Source organism: Chironomus tepperi, unplaced genomic scaffold (genome assembly GCF_022539635.2).
Source record: "Chironomus tepperi strain 1889 unplaced genomic scaffold, CSIRO-AGI_Ctep_v1 contig_128, whole genome shotgun sequence".
NCBI lineage: Eukaryota > Metazoa > Arthropoda > Insecta > Diptera > Chironomidae > Chironomus > Chironomus tepperi.
In genome coordinates this window covers 2,109,774-2,124,328 of record NW_027226250.1, presented here as the reverse complement: position 1 = coordinate 2,124,328, position 14,555 = coordinate 2,109,774, and the positions used below count along the sequence as shown (strand labels likewise).

The window sequence follows — 14,555 nt, the reverse complement described above, 5'->3', positions numbered from 1 at the left end:
AAAATAAATTTCATATTTATTGAATGACAAGTAAGAAAGATTTATGTCTGAATGTATGACTGTGTGGATATTCTGTAATATCAATTTTACAATTTTAAAGTCTATTAAAGACTAAATCTTACAAAATTTTATTCAATTTTACTACAATTTTGAGGATCACAAATTTAAACTCAGAATAAGCCTTTTGTTACAGTAGACACTTAAGTACAAGATAGTAGCATGCTTACTACTGTCAATCTACTTACTACTACTTACTGTAACCAAGGTGCTATGAGGAACTTAGGTTACAACAAAAGGCTTTGACATGACTATGTTGATGTCTCCGATACATTAAGCTGACGTTGTTTAATCATTGTTCTGCTTCATGTTGCTATCCATCCCCACTTCCTCATCCTTTATCTCCTGGTTAATATCTTCATGACCTGCTTTTTGCATAAGCTTCTCATCTAAATATCATTTCTCTGGATTCTCATTCCACCAAATCCTAAGAACCTTTATGAAGCAGCTATTGTTACCTCGTTGGTAACAACCCATGTCTCACAGTCATGTGGCAGCACTGATTTTACTTATGCATTAAAAATTTTGAATCAGGTAATGCAGCTGGACATCCAAACGTCAGAATGCTTTGCAAAAGCTCCATTTGCCTTCTGGATTCTCATGTTCACGTCTTTCAGAGCGCCTCTGTCAGCTTGAATATTGCTGCCAAAATATGTAAATTGCTCAAAAATATTGATTTCATAGCTATTCGCAGTGGTCGATTATTTACATGCCACTGATCTAGACATAACCGAATTTCTATGAATGTCAAATCATCATTCTTGATAAATAAAACTGTTTTTACAACAGTCATACTTTCTAAGAATACCAAGGGAGAAATTACAAATTTGTAACAAATTTCTATAAAAATTTATAGTCCAACAAACAAAAAGCAATTACCATCTTATGAATCAATCACTTTAGAACTTTTTTTTATACCAAAAACAGCTAAAAGAACAAAGAAAACAAACTTTTTATATTTCAAAAGAGAAAAAAAAAGTTCAAAAAGGGCAAAAGTAAGCAACAAAAATAGAAATTTGTATTTGTTGGAAAGAAATATTGAGTCCATTTTTCATCATACATAAAATAGCAATCGTTTATTTGAATTGGTGTCAAATAAAGATTTCATTTTTATTTTTCATCTTCACATCGTCTTCGCATATATCTCATTCCTGATTCCGTTTTCCTCTTTCCTGTTTTCTTTCACTCTGTGATATACAAAATGAGATGTGTTATTTTATATTCCCCATAAGACCTTTCCGTCTTTAAGTTCCTTTAGTCATACACATGTGTGCTTCTCAATGGAAAACATTCAGTAAAAACAAAAGAACTACCGTGAGTAAATGTGAGAATACTTCCATGTGTGTGCCTGAATTTAATTTGTTTTTTGAATTTCAAACAGTATCTTGACCTTTATGCTCCAATTTTGAGACATCTTTATCTTTAATGGTAAATATATTGATTTTTTCAGTCTAGGTCAGTGGTGGAAAACCTTATTTTTCTAGGCACACTTCGGTTGTAAGGCTCAAGCAAAGCCAAACTTGAAATAATGTTCTTGGCATTTCCAAAATTTTTCACTTCCGCAGCACACAGGCTGCCCATCACTGATCTAGGGTACAATTTAAAAATAAATAAAAATTTATGGAAACAAACAATTCAGAGAACCGCCCCATTTACCCCACAACTTTACAGCCATAACATCAATCCATCTCAGTCTCTTAAAGTAAACTATCAACATCAACAAATCTCAAACATTTCAACACGAAATTCGTATTAAATCCATTCACACGGAATTCATCAAAAGAAACAACTCGGAAGTGGAAATGGAGACGTATAAATTTTTTTTTCGAATAGCACACACATATATAGCTACACCTTTTGGACACATTAGGAAAATTGTTTCACACTATACAAATGTATCACTCGAGACAGTCTTTTTTTCCCTGTAAGATAAGTTTAAGCACTTGATTGTCTCTAAGAGATTTTAAGTGACAATTTCAGATCCCATTTGGGGAGATGCTCTTGTAAGTTGCAGAAATTGCAGTTGATTGTTTCAATTTATTATCACATCAGCAAACAATTTCGCCTTCTTTTTCCATTTCTTGCTAGTTTCTTTTCCTTCATTTTGTGTCACCGAGAGAATCGGGGAGGAAGATGTTGAATATAAGCAATGTAAGCAGCGGGTGGAATGCATTTGCTGGTGACTTGAACTCATTTTTTATCTAAAAGAATCATTGCCATAGGAAAAATAAATTAGCGTAATGGAAAATGTGAATGAAATGTCTGTATTTATCAGTAGTTTGTGATGTAGACTTGTCTCATGTAGCAACAACATTAAAATGATCAAAAATGTCAAAATTTACATTTTGTACTAATAATTTTTCATTCTTTACAGTTTCAACAGTATCAGTAGAAGCAGTTCTCGGGAGAACAGCGACATTACCATGCGATATTGATCCCGGACCAGAAGCGCGTGATGATCGTGTTTATATGGTGCTATGGTTTCGCGAAAGCGCGGGAAAGCCATTGTATAGGTAAGGAAGGGCCATGAATAATGGATTATGAATTAATTATTGATTAGAATTAATTACTTTAATTTCTTAATAGCAAGAGAACAAAGAAGAAAGAAATGAGAAAAGCTTAAAAGCATATAATGTGCGATAAATTTTGCTTGTAATTCATTATTTGAATGTAGAAAGAATAATTTGTGAGGAGATTATAAGGACATTTGGGTGCGTATTTTTGGGATTGTGTCTTTCTGGCTGTCTATTCAATTTGCTGGGTCTATTCACTTGTTGAATTTATGTTAAAAAGGAACATCTATAACAACTGTATATCTAGATGGGATTTTAACAGAGCTCTACAGAGTACGAAGTCTAGTCGAGATCTGTCAAATTTTTATAGTGTTTAAAGGTCTCATCCTTATGAGCTGGAGTTGGATTTACAGTGGGATCGGAACCACTTGCGAGCTCTGCACATAACAAGCTAATAGCCCTACATTTTAACCTCCAGTCCTGATATCGTTCTACTACATAGGTTCAGAAGGCTAGCGATCAAAGTTGATCCCGTAGAAAAATTATTCAAAAAGCGTCTTACGTCCCCATAAATATTAAATTCAACAACATACTTCCATTATCGACGATGGAAGAGAAAGAAAAAACCAGAGAGAACAGAAAGCACATAGCTAAAATTACGGGAAGTTCGCGATGATTGTAATATTCGATATGAAAATGTGTCACACTTACATATAACTCGGTTAAAATTATGATATAGTTGTTGTAGTAGCACTTAACATTATGCTCAACTGTCATTTCTCATAATTCTTGCAATTTTCATAACATTATAACATTTCCATTTTTCGAGTACATTAAATAAAGCTCATGGAAGTTTATCAAGAGAATTATAAATGATGATAAATATAATGTGAAGAGAAATATTCATGAATGTGAAATGTGAGAAATTTATATGAAATGAAATTGTTTTCAGACTAAGGAACAAAAAAAAATTATTGGAACTTTTGGACAGTTTGAATAGTAAAAATATCATTCAGAATGTTTGAAATGTCAAGATCTAAAAATACATATTTTACGAGACTCAAATTTGAGGTTGACGAGTGTGACATTTGAAAAAAATTCAATGAAACTGAAAGGGTTATCACTATGGAATCATGAATGAATGTTACCATTAATGTTGAGTAATTGGTACTCGAGGACAAACAAAGCTGACATTACGTAAATTTCAATTATCCAACGTAAAAAAGGCGGAGATCATTTTACGTCAAACAAAAATTGAATCTTACTATGGCAGTGGTGGTAAACCTTTTATTCTTTGTAGTACATCATGGTGGTAAGCCTTGACTGAAATCACACATTACTTACAGTTCATGGCATTTCCAAACACGTGCTACAGCTCACAGGTTGCTCACCCCTGTACTATGAAAATATTTTCATCCTCACACCAAAAAAAAACTTCTCAAAAACGTGAAGCTCAAAAATTAATTTAACTGCAAGGCCATAAATTAAAGTTGATCCCCATAAATCCTGACACGCTTAAGCGTCTTCAATTACACTACCATTTATAATATAATTTCACCCATAAACGTACAACCTTTTCTTCTTAATTCCTCGTCACGTCTCTCAAGGGAGTCCTTAAAAAAATTTTCACCATTCTTGTAATTCATTAAGCCATCATAATAATTTCACAAACAATACGACTTGTAATCTCATTTGCTGTGTTACGGTTGAGATTTTTTTACAACTCTTTACCCCTCTTTACCTTATCATGGGTTGACTATGTGCTCATACAAAACAACATAACATTCAAAAGATAGAAAAAAAAGAGCAAATGCTTTAATAACTGGTCATAAACATTCCACTGAAGCAATTTTATATTTTTGTTAAAATTTTATGGACAAATATTGTATAAACGACACTGTGGCTTAAAGTAGCGACATTTTGGTTGGCTTGACTTAGTCAACTCTTTCCAAATAACAATACGATCTCATAAAATGCTACAATTCATCGTGTTATTGAGGGACTTGAGCGCATTTTTGTTACCTCACCCTGTCAGCCACCCGATCAAAGTGAAATGATAAGCGTCACTTTCAGTCAGTTCCTCAAGTTTCTTTAATGTCAAACTAGCAGTTTTATACTACATACAACACATTTATTACACCAAATGAAAAAGTGAGCGTAGCGAAGAAACATGGCAAAGTCCTAAATATTCATTTGTGGTATTCAGTTTTATTCCAACATGCCAGTAGCATGTATAAAAAATAATTTTTTATGACTCACAATAAAGTTCACAAAACGCGCGCGGAAACGTTTGTCGAAAAATAAAAAAACTTTTTTTTTCTTCATCTGGCAATGGATGAATGAAAAGAGAGGCAAATAAAAGCTGTAAAAAAGGGGTGGAAAATAAGTGAGTTAGACACTCTTGGCTCGTAACTATGAAAGCTCCTTTATGGCAATTTCTCATTCATCGCATAATTCATTTGCTGCCTTGCAAATATTTCGAGAGTATGACAGAAAGAAGTGAAAAGAAGAAAGGCTTGAAAAGGCAATAGAATAAAATGATGAGAAGGAAAACAACAATAGATGAGATGATGGTAGAGTGATGAACGTTAGTCAACAGTCAGCAATGAAAAAAATAAGTTATTGGTGAATATATTTAAAGACGCATTCTGGAGGATGTAATAATTGTTGAATATATGTCACGTGATTCATTGCTCACATGTCTGTTTGTTAAATTTTGAGTAAATCTAAGAAAAATTATCAAATTTTAAGATTAATTCCCGAAATGCTCCGTAGCCTGTTGACCTTGATTCTTTTCACAATATCAGCATCCTTAAATAACTGATATATTTTTTGTTACTCTTATATTATAAATATAAAGGTCTTCTTCCTTCTTTTGTCCAAAGATTACTCTCTGAATTCGCTTCTCAGAAGCACAAACTGCATGCTCGCATGCAAGTGTCATGTTCCATGACTCTGATCCATATAGCGCTACAGGGCGTATAAAAGTCTTATACATGACCAACTTGACATGTCTTGCTATCTTTTTTGATGTCAGTAAATGTCTGCAAAGAACACATTGAGTGGCCAAGATTCTACGCTTGATCTACAAAGTCGTGTCAAAATTGCTACTGATGTTGGATCCAAAGTAGTCTTAAAAGAGTTTATTCAATCAAAATCAATAAGCACGCTCAATTCTGTGAATATACTCCGTGTCTGTTCTGGATTCAGCTTGATCATCATCATCATTTTGCAATAATTACATCAGAAAGATAAAATTCGTTCTTACTTCCCAAAAACTACAAACTTAATTACCTTAAAAACATTTCTCCAGAAATTATGTCAAACTAATGATTTAGCAGCGACTCCAATGAACACAAAATTAATGTTGTGAATAATTTTTTGTCATATTTCATGAGTACTATGAAGAACAACAACACCAAAAAAATAGCAGAAAACCCAATGTCGACAGTCATTTGTATGCGACTGTAAAAATTGTAGAAATAGAAAACAAAACGGTGTAAATTAAATTTATCATTTATGCTTAATGGAAGTTAATGTTTATTTAATTTAATGCTCATTCCATCTCTCCCATCGTTTATCATGGTAATGAATGAAAAATGATTAGAATGTAATTAATAATGGAAATATTTATACATCCGATGTGATGATAAAATGATCTTATTAAGCGCTAAATAACGAAAGACACAAAAAAACTTTTTCTTCTCTTCTTTTTCAGCTCCTCTCCTCACCCTCTATCACAAGACATTTTCTACGATGTCATTATTTGTGTCTTCCGTTCATTGATAGCAGTGGTAATGGGAAGAAAGGAAAAAGTTTTTATTTTTTTGCTGACTTAAGCGACGAACATACACAGAAAAATTTGTATATTATGGGTTTGGGGCTGAAAAAAGTTTATACTTGTGCCTTGTAATGTAATCAGAAGGTGGCGTGGGGAGGGCAACAAAAAAAGTTGTAGCTCATTATCAACAAATAGCCCCTCGTCGATAAATCAATTTTTGTACTTAATGAAGAGGCGAAAAAGCAAAAAACGATCGCTTTATTTATTTCCTTTTCACCTTATTGCCTTCCCTTCTTTTTTTATTACAATCTATAGAGATATTGTATCGATTCGATGAAAATTCAGTACATTTACGCTAAATTGAATCAATGAATTTTTAATCAAATTTTAACACAAAACTCGTGATAAATTTTTTTCATTTCCCTCTTTGGCTTGTTCTTTTGCTATAACTTTTTTTTTGTGTATATAGATATTATGGATTTTCAGAGTAATCTTTTGCAAAATAAATGGAGCTGTTTACTTTTATTTGTAAAATATTACATCAAATTTTTGTAGCAAAGTGAATGAATTATTTGGATTGTGGCATGGAGGATCAGTGGAGGATTTAATCTTTGGCATGATTTTTTAAAAAGCGTTAATATGTTCGGAGGTCGTGCAGATTTTGTAGTATGGATAATGAGACAATCGTCAATATTCTTGGCAGATCATAGTAGGTCATTGTGTATGCAGTGGGTCAAACACGAAAAGAACTGTATTATTGTTGAAGATATTCGTAAAAAGCAACATTCGACATCATTGGTTTCATTAAGAACATAGGAATTCTATAGAGGCTTTAGGTTGAATTTGCTGGAACGACAGATCATCAATCGCTGTGGCAATTTTCTATAAGCAAACTCAATGTGATATTCTATTCTATAAGGGGAGGGAGGATCTAAAAATACTATTCTCAGCATTATACGTAATTTGCGAATGTTCATATAGTCTGGTCGAATCTTATATTTAAACATTTTAAAGGAAGTCTCGTAGGATTTTATGATTGCTGATTAAATAATACGTATCTGATGACCAAACCAGTTGACGTCAGCACAACTGACTTAAAATAGAATACCAAATGAAAATATCCCACAATTATTCAATTCATCACTTTTCTACATTAATTCATGCTTTAATAAATATCCAATTAAATCGCAAAAATCTAAAAATATTTCCATTATTCTTTCATTGCAGTTTTGACGTTCGTGGAAGAGCTTTCTCAAAAGCACTATATTGGTCGGACACGAACGCATTCGGTCCGAGAGCTTATTTTTTAACAGTATCAAAACCAGCAACATTAAGTGTAGATAACGTGCAGCTCGACGATGAAGGCGTAAGTAGTCCAATATGTAAATTTTCATTCATTTTTTGTGTGCGGTTAAATCCACCATTCATGGTATTTTTTATGTGTTTTTTTCCGATCCATAGAGTTATCAGTATCTATATTCGTATATTTTATATCCCTTTCACAGGTTTATCGCTGTCGTGTTGACTTTCAAAATTCTCCTACGAGAAATCATCGTATTAATTTAACTGTTATAGGTATGTACTGGCATGCTTTTACGCTAAATTTGATATTTCTTTTAGATTCTCTCTATCTCGTGCTCGTTTTTTTTCTGCGTGGTTCTGTCAATCGACACCGTTTTTGGTTTCGTTAAATAAATAAGAGGAAAGTTTAGAGGATTATTTTGCAATTTTTTTTTCTGTGCAAAATCTTCGCAGATAATTTGAATGTAAAACAAGATGATATCAGATAAAAATTTAGGCCGAATTTAGAATTTTATGCCAGACACGCAAAAATTATCTTAACGAGGAAAATTATCAGCTAGTGAAAATGATTTCAAGTTTGAATTTTTTAAAAAGGCATCTTATATTTTATGAGTAAATTAGAGAATATTACTCTGCCTTCCGGCCAAATTTTAGGCTTGTTTGAAAAAGATTCAAATAGATTTTAAACAATTGATAAGTTTGGTAGGCAGCTTTAATTTTCTACAAAACCATCAACTAGATCTAAAGTTCAGATTTGACAAGAGCCGAGCTTTTGCTTTTGCTTTTATCAATTCATCTTCCGCAGGTTGTTGCCTTTCCTCGATGGCCCCTTATGCAAGTTGCCCCTTCTGCAGATCCCTGCTAAGCAGGTTGCTTCCTTTCTTCGATTAACTTTTTCACAGGCTGCTACCTTATGTAGTTGGCCCCTTTCGTAGGTTGTTCCTCCTTTTTAAATTATGCTTTGCATTAAAGTAATTACTTAGTTACCACCTATTTAAATTTCTCATAAAGCTCCTTTATTTTACTGAAAAAAATCTTAAATTTGTCACCAAATGATGAAATTTCAATTTTTTAAGCTCCGTCTACAACGTTTGCTTAGCATGATGTCTAGCTTCCTACGCCTTTTCATTAACGAGAAAAACATTGAATTTTAATGATTTCTTTGATTTTGTATTGGAAAATTAGATTTACTTAAAATTATTTTTAATGCTAAAAATAATGGATAGGAAAGGAAAGTTAATGATGATAATCCGATTTAGATTTCTTAGAAATATATTAAAATCGCTGATCCAGCATCTTAAGATAAATTTCTAAGTGAATAAATTAGGCATGTGGGACTTTCTCAAAAGATTTTAAATTATTCTTTATAGGCTTATTTGATATAATTGCAGATTTTAGAAACAATCGGGATGTATTAAAGATAATGAAATATTTTCTGGGAAAATTGTAATCTTTGAAGGATTTGATAGGTTTAAGCTTCTATTTTTGTACTTTTTAATATCTCTCTTACTTCGCTGTCCTTTCAAATCTATTGTAATCTATGACCTCCTACAGAAGTTGTTTGTAGCTGGCCTTGTCGCTGACTTCCTCTTGTCAATTTCCAATGTCTAGTACAATATTTTATCTAGCCTGCTTCCAATAATTTCTCTCTAGTTTATCAAATTCAATTCATTTATCGATCGGGAATATCAAAATTTCTGTCAACAGCACTGATGTGAAGTTCATTGAATCAAAAAAAGCTTTATTAATCTAAATGTATTCATCTGAATTATCAGATTCACAATAATTGAGGGAGGATTCACTCAATGATCCTCGAATATTAAAGCAGCTTAAAAGAATAATTCCTTAAACACCTAGGGCGTACATAATTCTTTAATATCATGTCGTGATGCTTGTCATTCATAATTTTTTATTTTTTTCTTAAAATATCTCTTCGCATCTAATCCTTATTACTTTTATTGAATTATGTCTTCTTCCATATATAAATTATAAAATAAGATAAAAAAAATTTAATACAAAATTCGCAGAAATGCCTGTAAAATATGCAGAGGATTTAAGCTTTAAGTAGAGAGGTAACAAAAATATTTTCATCGTCGTCGCTTGCATGTATCTCTAATGTCAAAGTGTAGAAAATGTCTGAAGAAAAATTAACATACTAAAGGGCAATTTAGCGACAGAGTTGTTGTATCAGAGAATTCTTTCATCACTGTTCAACTTTAAGTAGCTTTTGTAGCTCTTAGCCGTCGTTTCTCTTGTAGATTCCAGCCATGCACAAAGTAACAAAATTGTGTTTCTTTCTCAGCAATGACATTTTCTCAGGCATTATTCATTCAAAGTGTTTGTCCAATCTAGCCGTACTCTTAATTTTTATATTCTTACTGATGTCTTGTTGACCTGCTTTTTCAAAAGCTTTTCTTTTGCAGGACGACAGAGAATCTCCGACAGAGAATACTCCCAACATGCAAAATTTTGAATCTTACAAATCTTACCTTTTTAAAAACCAGTCCTTGCAAAAAAAAGCAGAGTAAGCAGAGAGCAACGCTCACAAGCATGTTCATTAAGTGCATTTAAAGTTGGCAAGCTATTGAGAAAATGTTCTCTGCCTATAGGGGCAGTTGTCAAGAAACCTATAAGAATTGCGTAAGCATGATCTCTGAGGTTAATTAAATCCAAAGGAAGGTCGAAACCCATAACCATCCGAATGGTTTCAAAATAAAATATTAAATTTCATTTCTAGCTTTTATCAACAGAATTAAAAATAGAGACATCCAAAACAAAACCTTTCAATAGATAAAAAATAATATCAACCCTCAATTAATTTCCAAAAAATTGATATTATCCTAAAGCATCTATTAACCTTCCTTCGAGCATTTATCTTTTGTGTACTGATATTATCAAACCCATCAAAATGTTTCTTAATATTTTCTCTCAAAACAGCAACAACTCTGTATATTGAGAAGAAAATAATATTTAAGGTGTCTGAAGATGAAGAAAATAAGGCACATAAAACAAACTCCCTTTAAGCTTTTCTCCTTGTGATATTTTTACACCTGCATGTCGATAAGAGCATATTTATACACTTAAAGTGAAGTGAAATGAAAATGAAAAAAAAGGAAAACGAGTAAGAGAGATGAATGAATAAGAAAATCAATAATCAATTACGTGACACAAGACGATTATAAAGTTTCATATACATCCGGTCTGAAATCTTACGTATGCAGTTTTACTTATATATATATTTTCTTTTTCTTTCTATTTTATTTAATCTAGTTCCTCCCCATCAAATACTTGTCTATGATGCATCTGGGAGAGATGTTGCCGGCTCAGTCGGGCCATTATTGGAAGACAATAATCTTGTTTTAACATGTGAAGTGAGAGGTGGTGAGTATAAATGATATTTCATGGTTTCTCTACATGAAGATTTATTGATAATTTGTTAAAATGTGAGAGCTTTTTATGAATTGGATGGTTTGGTGAACGAGAAGGATATAAATATTACAGGTGTAGAAACATCTGGCTGATCAATTGTTTTTATTTAATGGTCAATTTAAGGTTTGATCGATGATTGTTCCTGAATATCGAACCATGCATTTTGAGGGTATATAGCTACATTGAACTTATTTAAACTCAAATTTTAATACATTGTATAAAAAAAGGAGGTTCTTTCGTGGATTCACTGGTTGGTCCTAAATTTGGAACCATTACCAATACCAATACCAACAGTGATATAATTCGCGAGGCATATACATAATTACGCTTGCGTAGGTTCTTTTGCTAAGCATCATTATACCTAATATGTATACATAGATAGTGGCCATTACCAGTAAATATTGATTCGATTAAAATAAGATAACTAAAGCTTATCAATTTACGTATAATCTCTCTAGACCTCTTAAAAATGCTTGTAAATCAAACCATACAAAACTACTAATAATCAATCCACACTTCAGAGTTGAGAGAAATTCTATCCTTTTCTCGCAAATACCTAATTGGAAGCTTTAAAAGAATTTTAACATCACCTTTCGACTTTCAATCGTCAGGCAATCAATAAATACACAATATCCTTCCTTCTTCTTAATAATAAAAATATTTCTCTCAATACACTTGATTTTATTGTTCGATATTGACCATAAATTCAATTCTACTTCAGATGTATTAAAATAAAATTTTATACACAGACTTATATTTTTGTGTGATCAACTTATTTCCAATCTCAATTTGAGGAAAAGTCCAACCTCAGAATGAAAGAAAGGAAAAATGAGAAGAAAGAACAAAAAATCCAATTAAAACTTTTCATAAACCATTCGCCAATGTTCAAAGGCATAAATGTATATACACAAAAAAACAAAAATCTGTGTGTAAGGGAGATGCAGATAGAAAATAATTCTGATCCGATAAAAAGAAGAAATACTGTTGAATTAATTAAACAATTTTAATGCTGCTTATGATAATATTAAGCTTAGATGCGACACATTTGCATCTCTATCCTAATATCCTTAGGAGGAAAATTGTACAGATTTTGTTGCCAACGTAGCTACCTCCTTTAAAATATAAATACTTTGAAAATTAAGGATTAGTGAACAGCATTATGGTAATTAACTCAATTTATGATTTAATAAGAAGTGGCTCGGTGTCGGAATGGCTTAGTACTTTGGTATCTAATTATTGCTACATCGACCCAGTGATTCGACTCGGCAATAAAGACGTTCCTTTTTAGACTTTAGGCAAAAATGCCATCAGAGCTGTTTTTCTGATCCCACTATAGACTCTATGTCTTACTGAGTGCTGTTGGTTGGTATCCCTTAACCTCAAATCTGAAAAAGGACTGCCTGTAACAAAACGATGTCTGTTAATCACTTGTTTCATCCCAATTCACTTCCAATCAATTATCATAAGTAGCACTTTATTAAATCCTGACACAAAATTATGACAAGGATAATCTCATTCCATTCCATCTCCTTCTTTGTGCTACTTGATATTTGAATTTAATTAGAAATCAAATTGGAAAATTTTCTATCTGGAAAATGAATTTTCCTTTTGATGCTTTTGCAACTGCTGATGCTGTTTGTATATTCTCTCGGTTGGGAAACTGAACGAACAAAAAATATAAAAAAAAGATTCACAATTTTTTTTTAATTAGAAACTTAAATACAATTTCGGTTCATTTATTTTGATTTCAGTTCTTTTTTTCAATCATAAATTGATTGATAGAAAATTTTCTAGTTTCATGAATACAAATTGGATATGCAGCAACATATAACCATATCCATTCATACGTATGTATTTGATTGCATGCTCAATCCTGATTTTCATTTCAATCTACTCGATCCACTCTCTCCACCGCACTCACTCGACTCTTTTTTTTAATATTCAGAATATATAAGATAGTGGAATTCAATCAATGTTGATCACATTCATGCCATGTATGTACACAATATTGATTGATTTTAATTGCCCATATGAAATCATACAATCAATGGGCTATGCATTCAATATTATTAAAGCATTGATATGGATATAAAAAAAGGCACAAGAAACAATAAGTAGAGCACGTAAACGAAGGTCTTTTCATAAATTCGCATTTGAAGGAGATGGTACACAAAATGTGGGAAGTTAAAGATAATAAATGCAGAAGTGTTCAATACATAAATTTCGAGTGGGCTTTGTATTGCTTCTTTTTGTCTTCATTCAAGCGTGACCAATATCAAATGTAGTCTCATAGACTTTTTAATTTGATGCTTTAAATCAAATATGTATGAAATTGCCATTATTGTATTTATAAATACCTAGATTTATTATCATCTTAAACTAGCATGGTTCCCCGTTAAGTTGACGCTTAGTAGGACTTTAAGGGAGATATTTGGCTTCTTGTCTGTGTCTAAACTTCCGAAATATCACTAAAGTGGGGCTATAGGATTCGAACGGAGTTCGAATTCAACACTAAATTTCATGACCAGCACCTTGCTAAGTGAGCTATCTCTGCTTCTTTATAAATAATTCAAATAAGATAAATGTTAATAAATTTATCGTGATGTAAAAAAAAGTTTTGTTGATCTAAAATAGAAATAGCTTAAGGACGGGTACTAATTTGTTCTGAAAACGAGAGTATCGATGAGAAAATTAGAAGTGCGACGATAAACAAAACAAAAAGTTTCAAGGTTTTAAAATGTTTTATTTTTAATTTTGGATGCTTGGATTCTGCTATTGCTACAGTAATCGATGATTTTTCCAAAAATTCAAGTATGACTTAAATCAACAAATTTTACCTTTAATTTAATCAAATTTTGTGGGATTACTCAAAAATTTCTCACATAAACTTTATTCAGAAGCAAGAAATCCTTAAAGTTAATACTCAGCAGCACAACAACTTTCGCTTTTAAGAACTCAATACGATGAGCTCTTTAGAAATCTCAATCTGAAGCTTATTGTTGAGATCCAAATTCAATTTCGAGAATGGTTCTCAATAGAGATATTTTCAGCATGAGAAGCTAATAAATTCACCTTTTCCATACCTAAATATAGTTAAACACGTAGGTGTATGTATGAAAAGCTCTTTAGTCAAAAATATCCCATGTCTACATTCCATGCAATTTGAAATGATTGATATATGATATCCACATGATTGATATGAATAATTTGAAAAACCACAACTAAATATATCCAGACAAAAAAAATAAAAATACGTCAAGCATGCAAAATTCCAATAAAGGAAATCTCAAAAGCCATCCTTATTGTAATTAAATTCCTTGCGATCAAATTACGCTACCTTGATAGAAATCTGTAAGAAAATACAGTAATAAAATATAATATATAAAGTATATTGATATGAAGTATACATAATATCGATAAAATTTTAGGAATGTGCAATATTACAACATTTTTACTGCCACCCACAAGAAACA

The 14,555-nt window shown here is 31.9% G+C and overlaps 1 protein-coding gene across 6 annotated transcripts in view; it reads left to right on the top strand.

Annotated features, from left to right (window-relative positions):
• side-III (sidestep III) overlaps positions 1-14,555 on the top strand; it is a 135,493-nt gene that overhangs the window by 27,352 nt on the left and 93,586 nt on the right. For all 6 annotated transcript variants that reach the window (XM_070636536.1, XM_070636533.1, XM_070636532.1 and 3 more), the window contains exons 3-6: positions 2,432-2,570; positions 7,579-7,717; positions 7,857-7,926; positions 10,924-11,034. In XM_070636536.1, the coding sequence (XP_070492637.1) occupies positions 2,432-2,570; positions 7,579-7,717; positions 7,857-7,926; positions 10,924-11,034 (459 nt within the window). The remainder of the gene's footprint in view (positions 1-2,431; positions 2,571-7,578; positions 7,718-7,856; positions 7,927-10,923; positions 11,035-14,555) is intronic.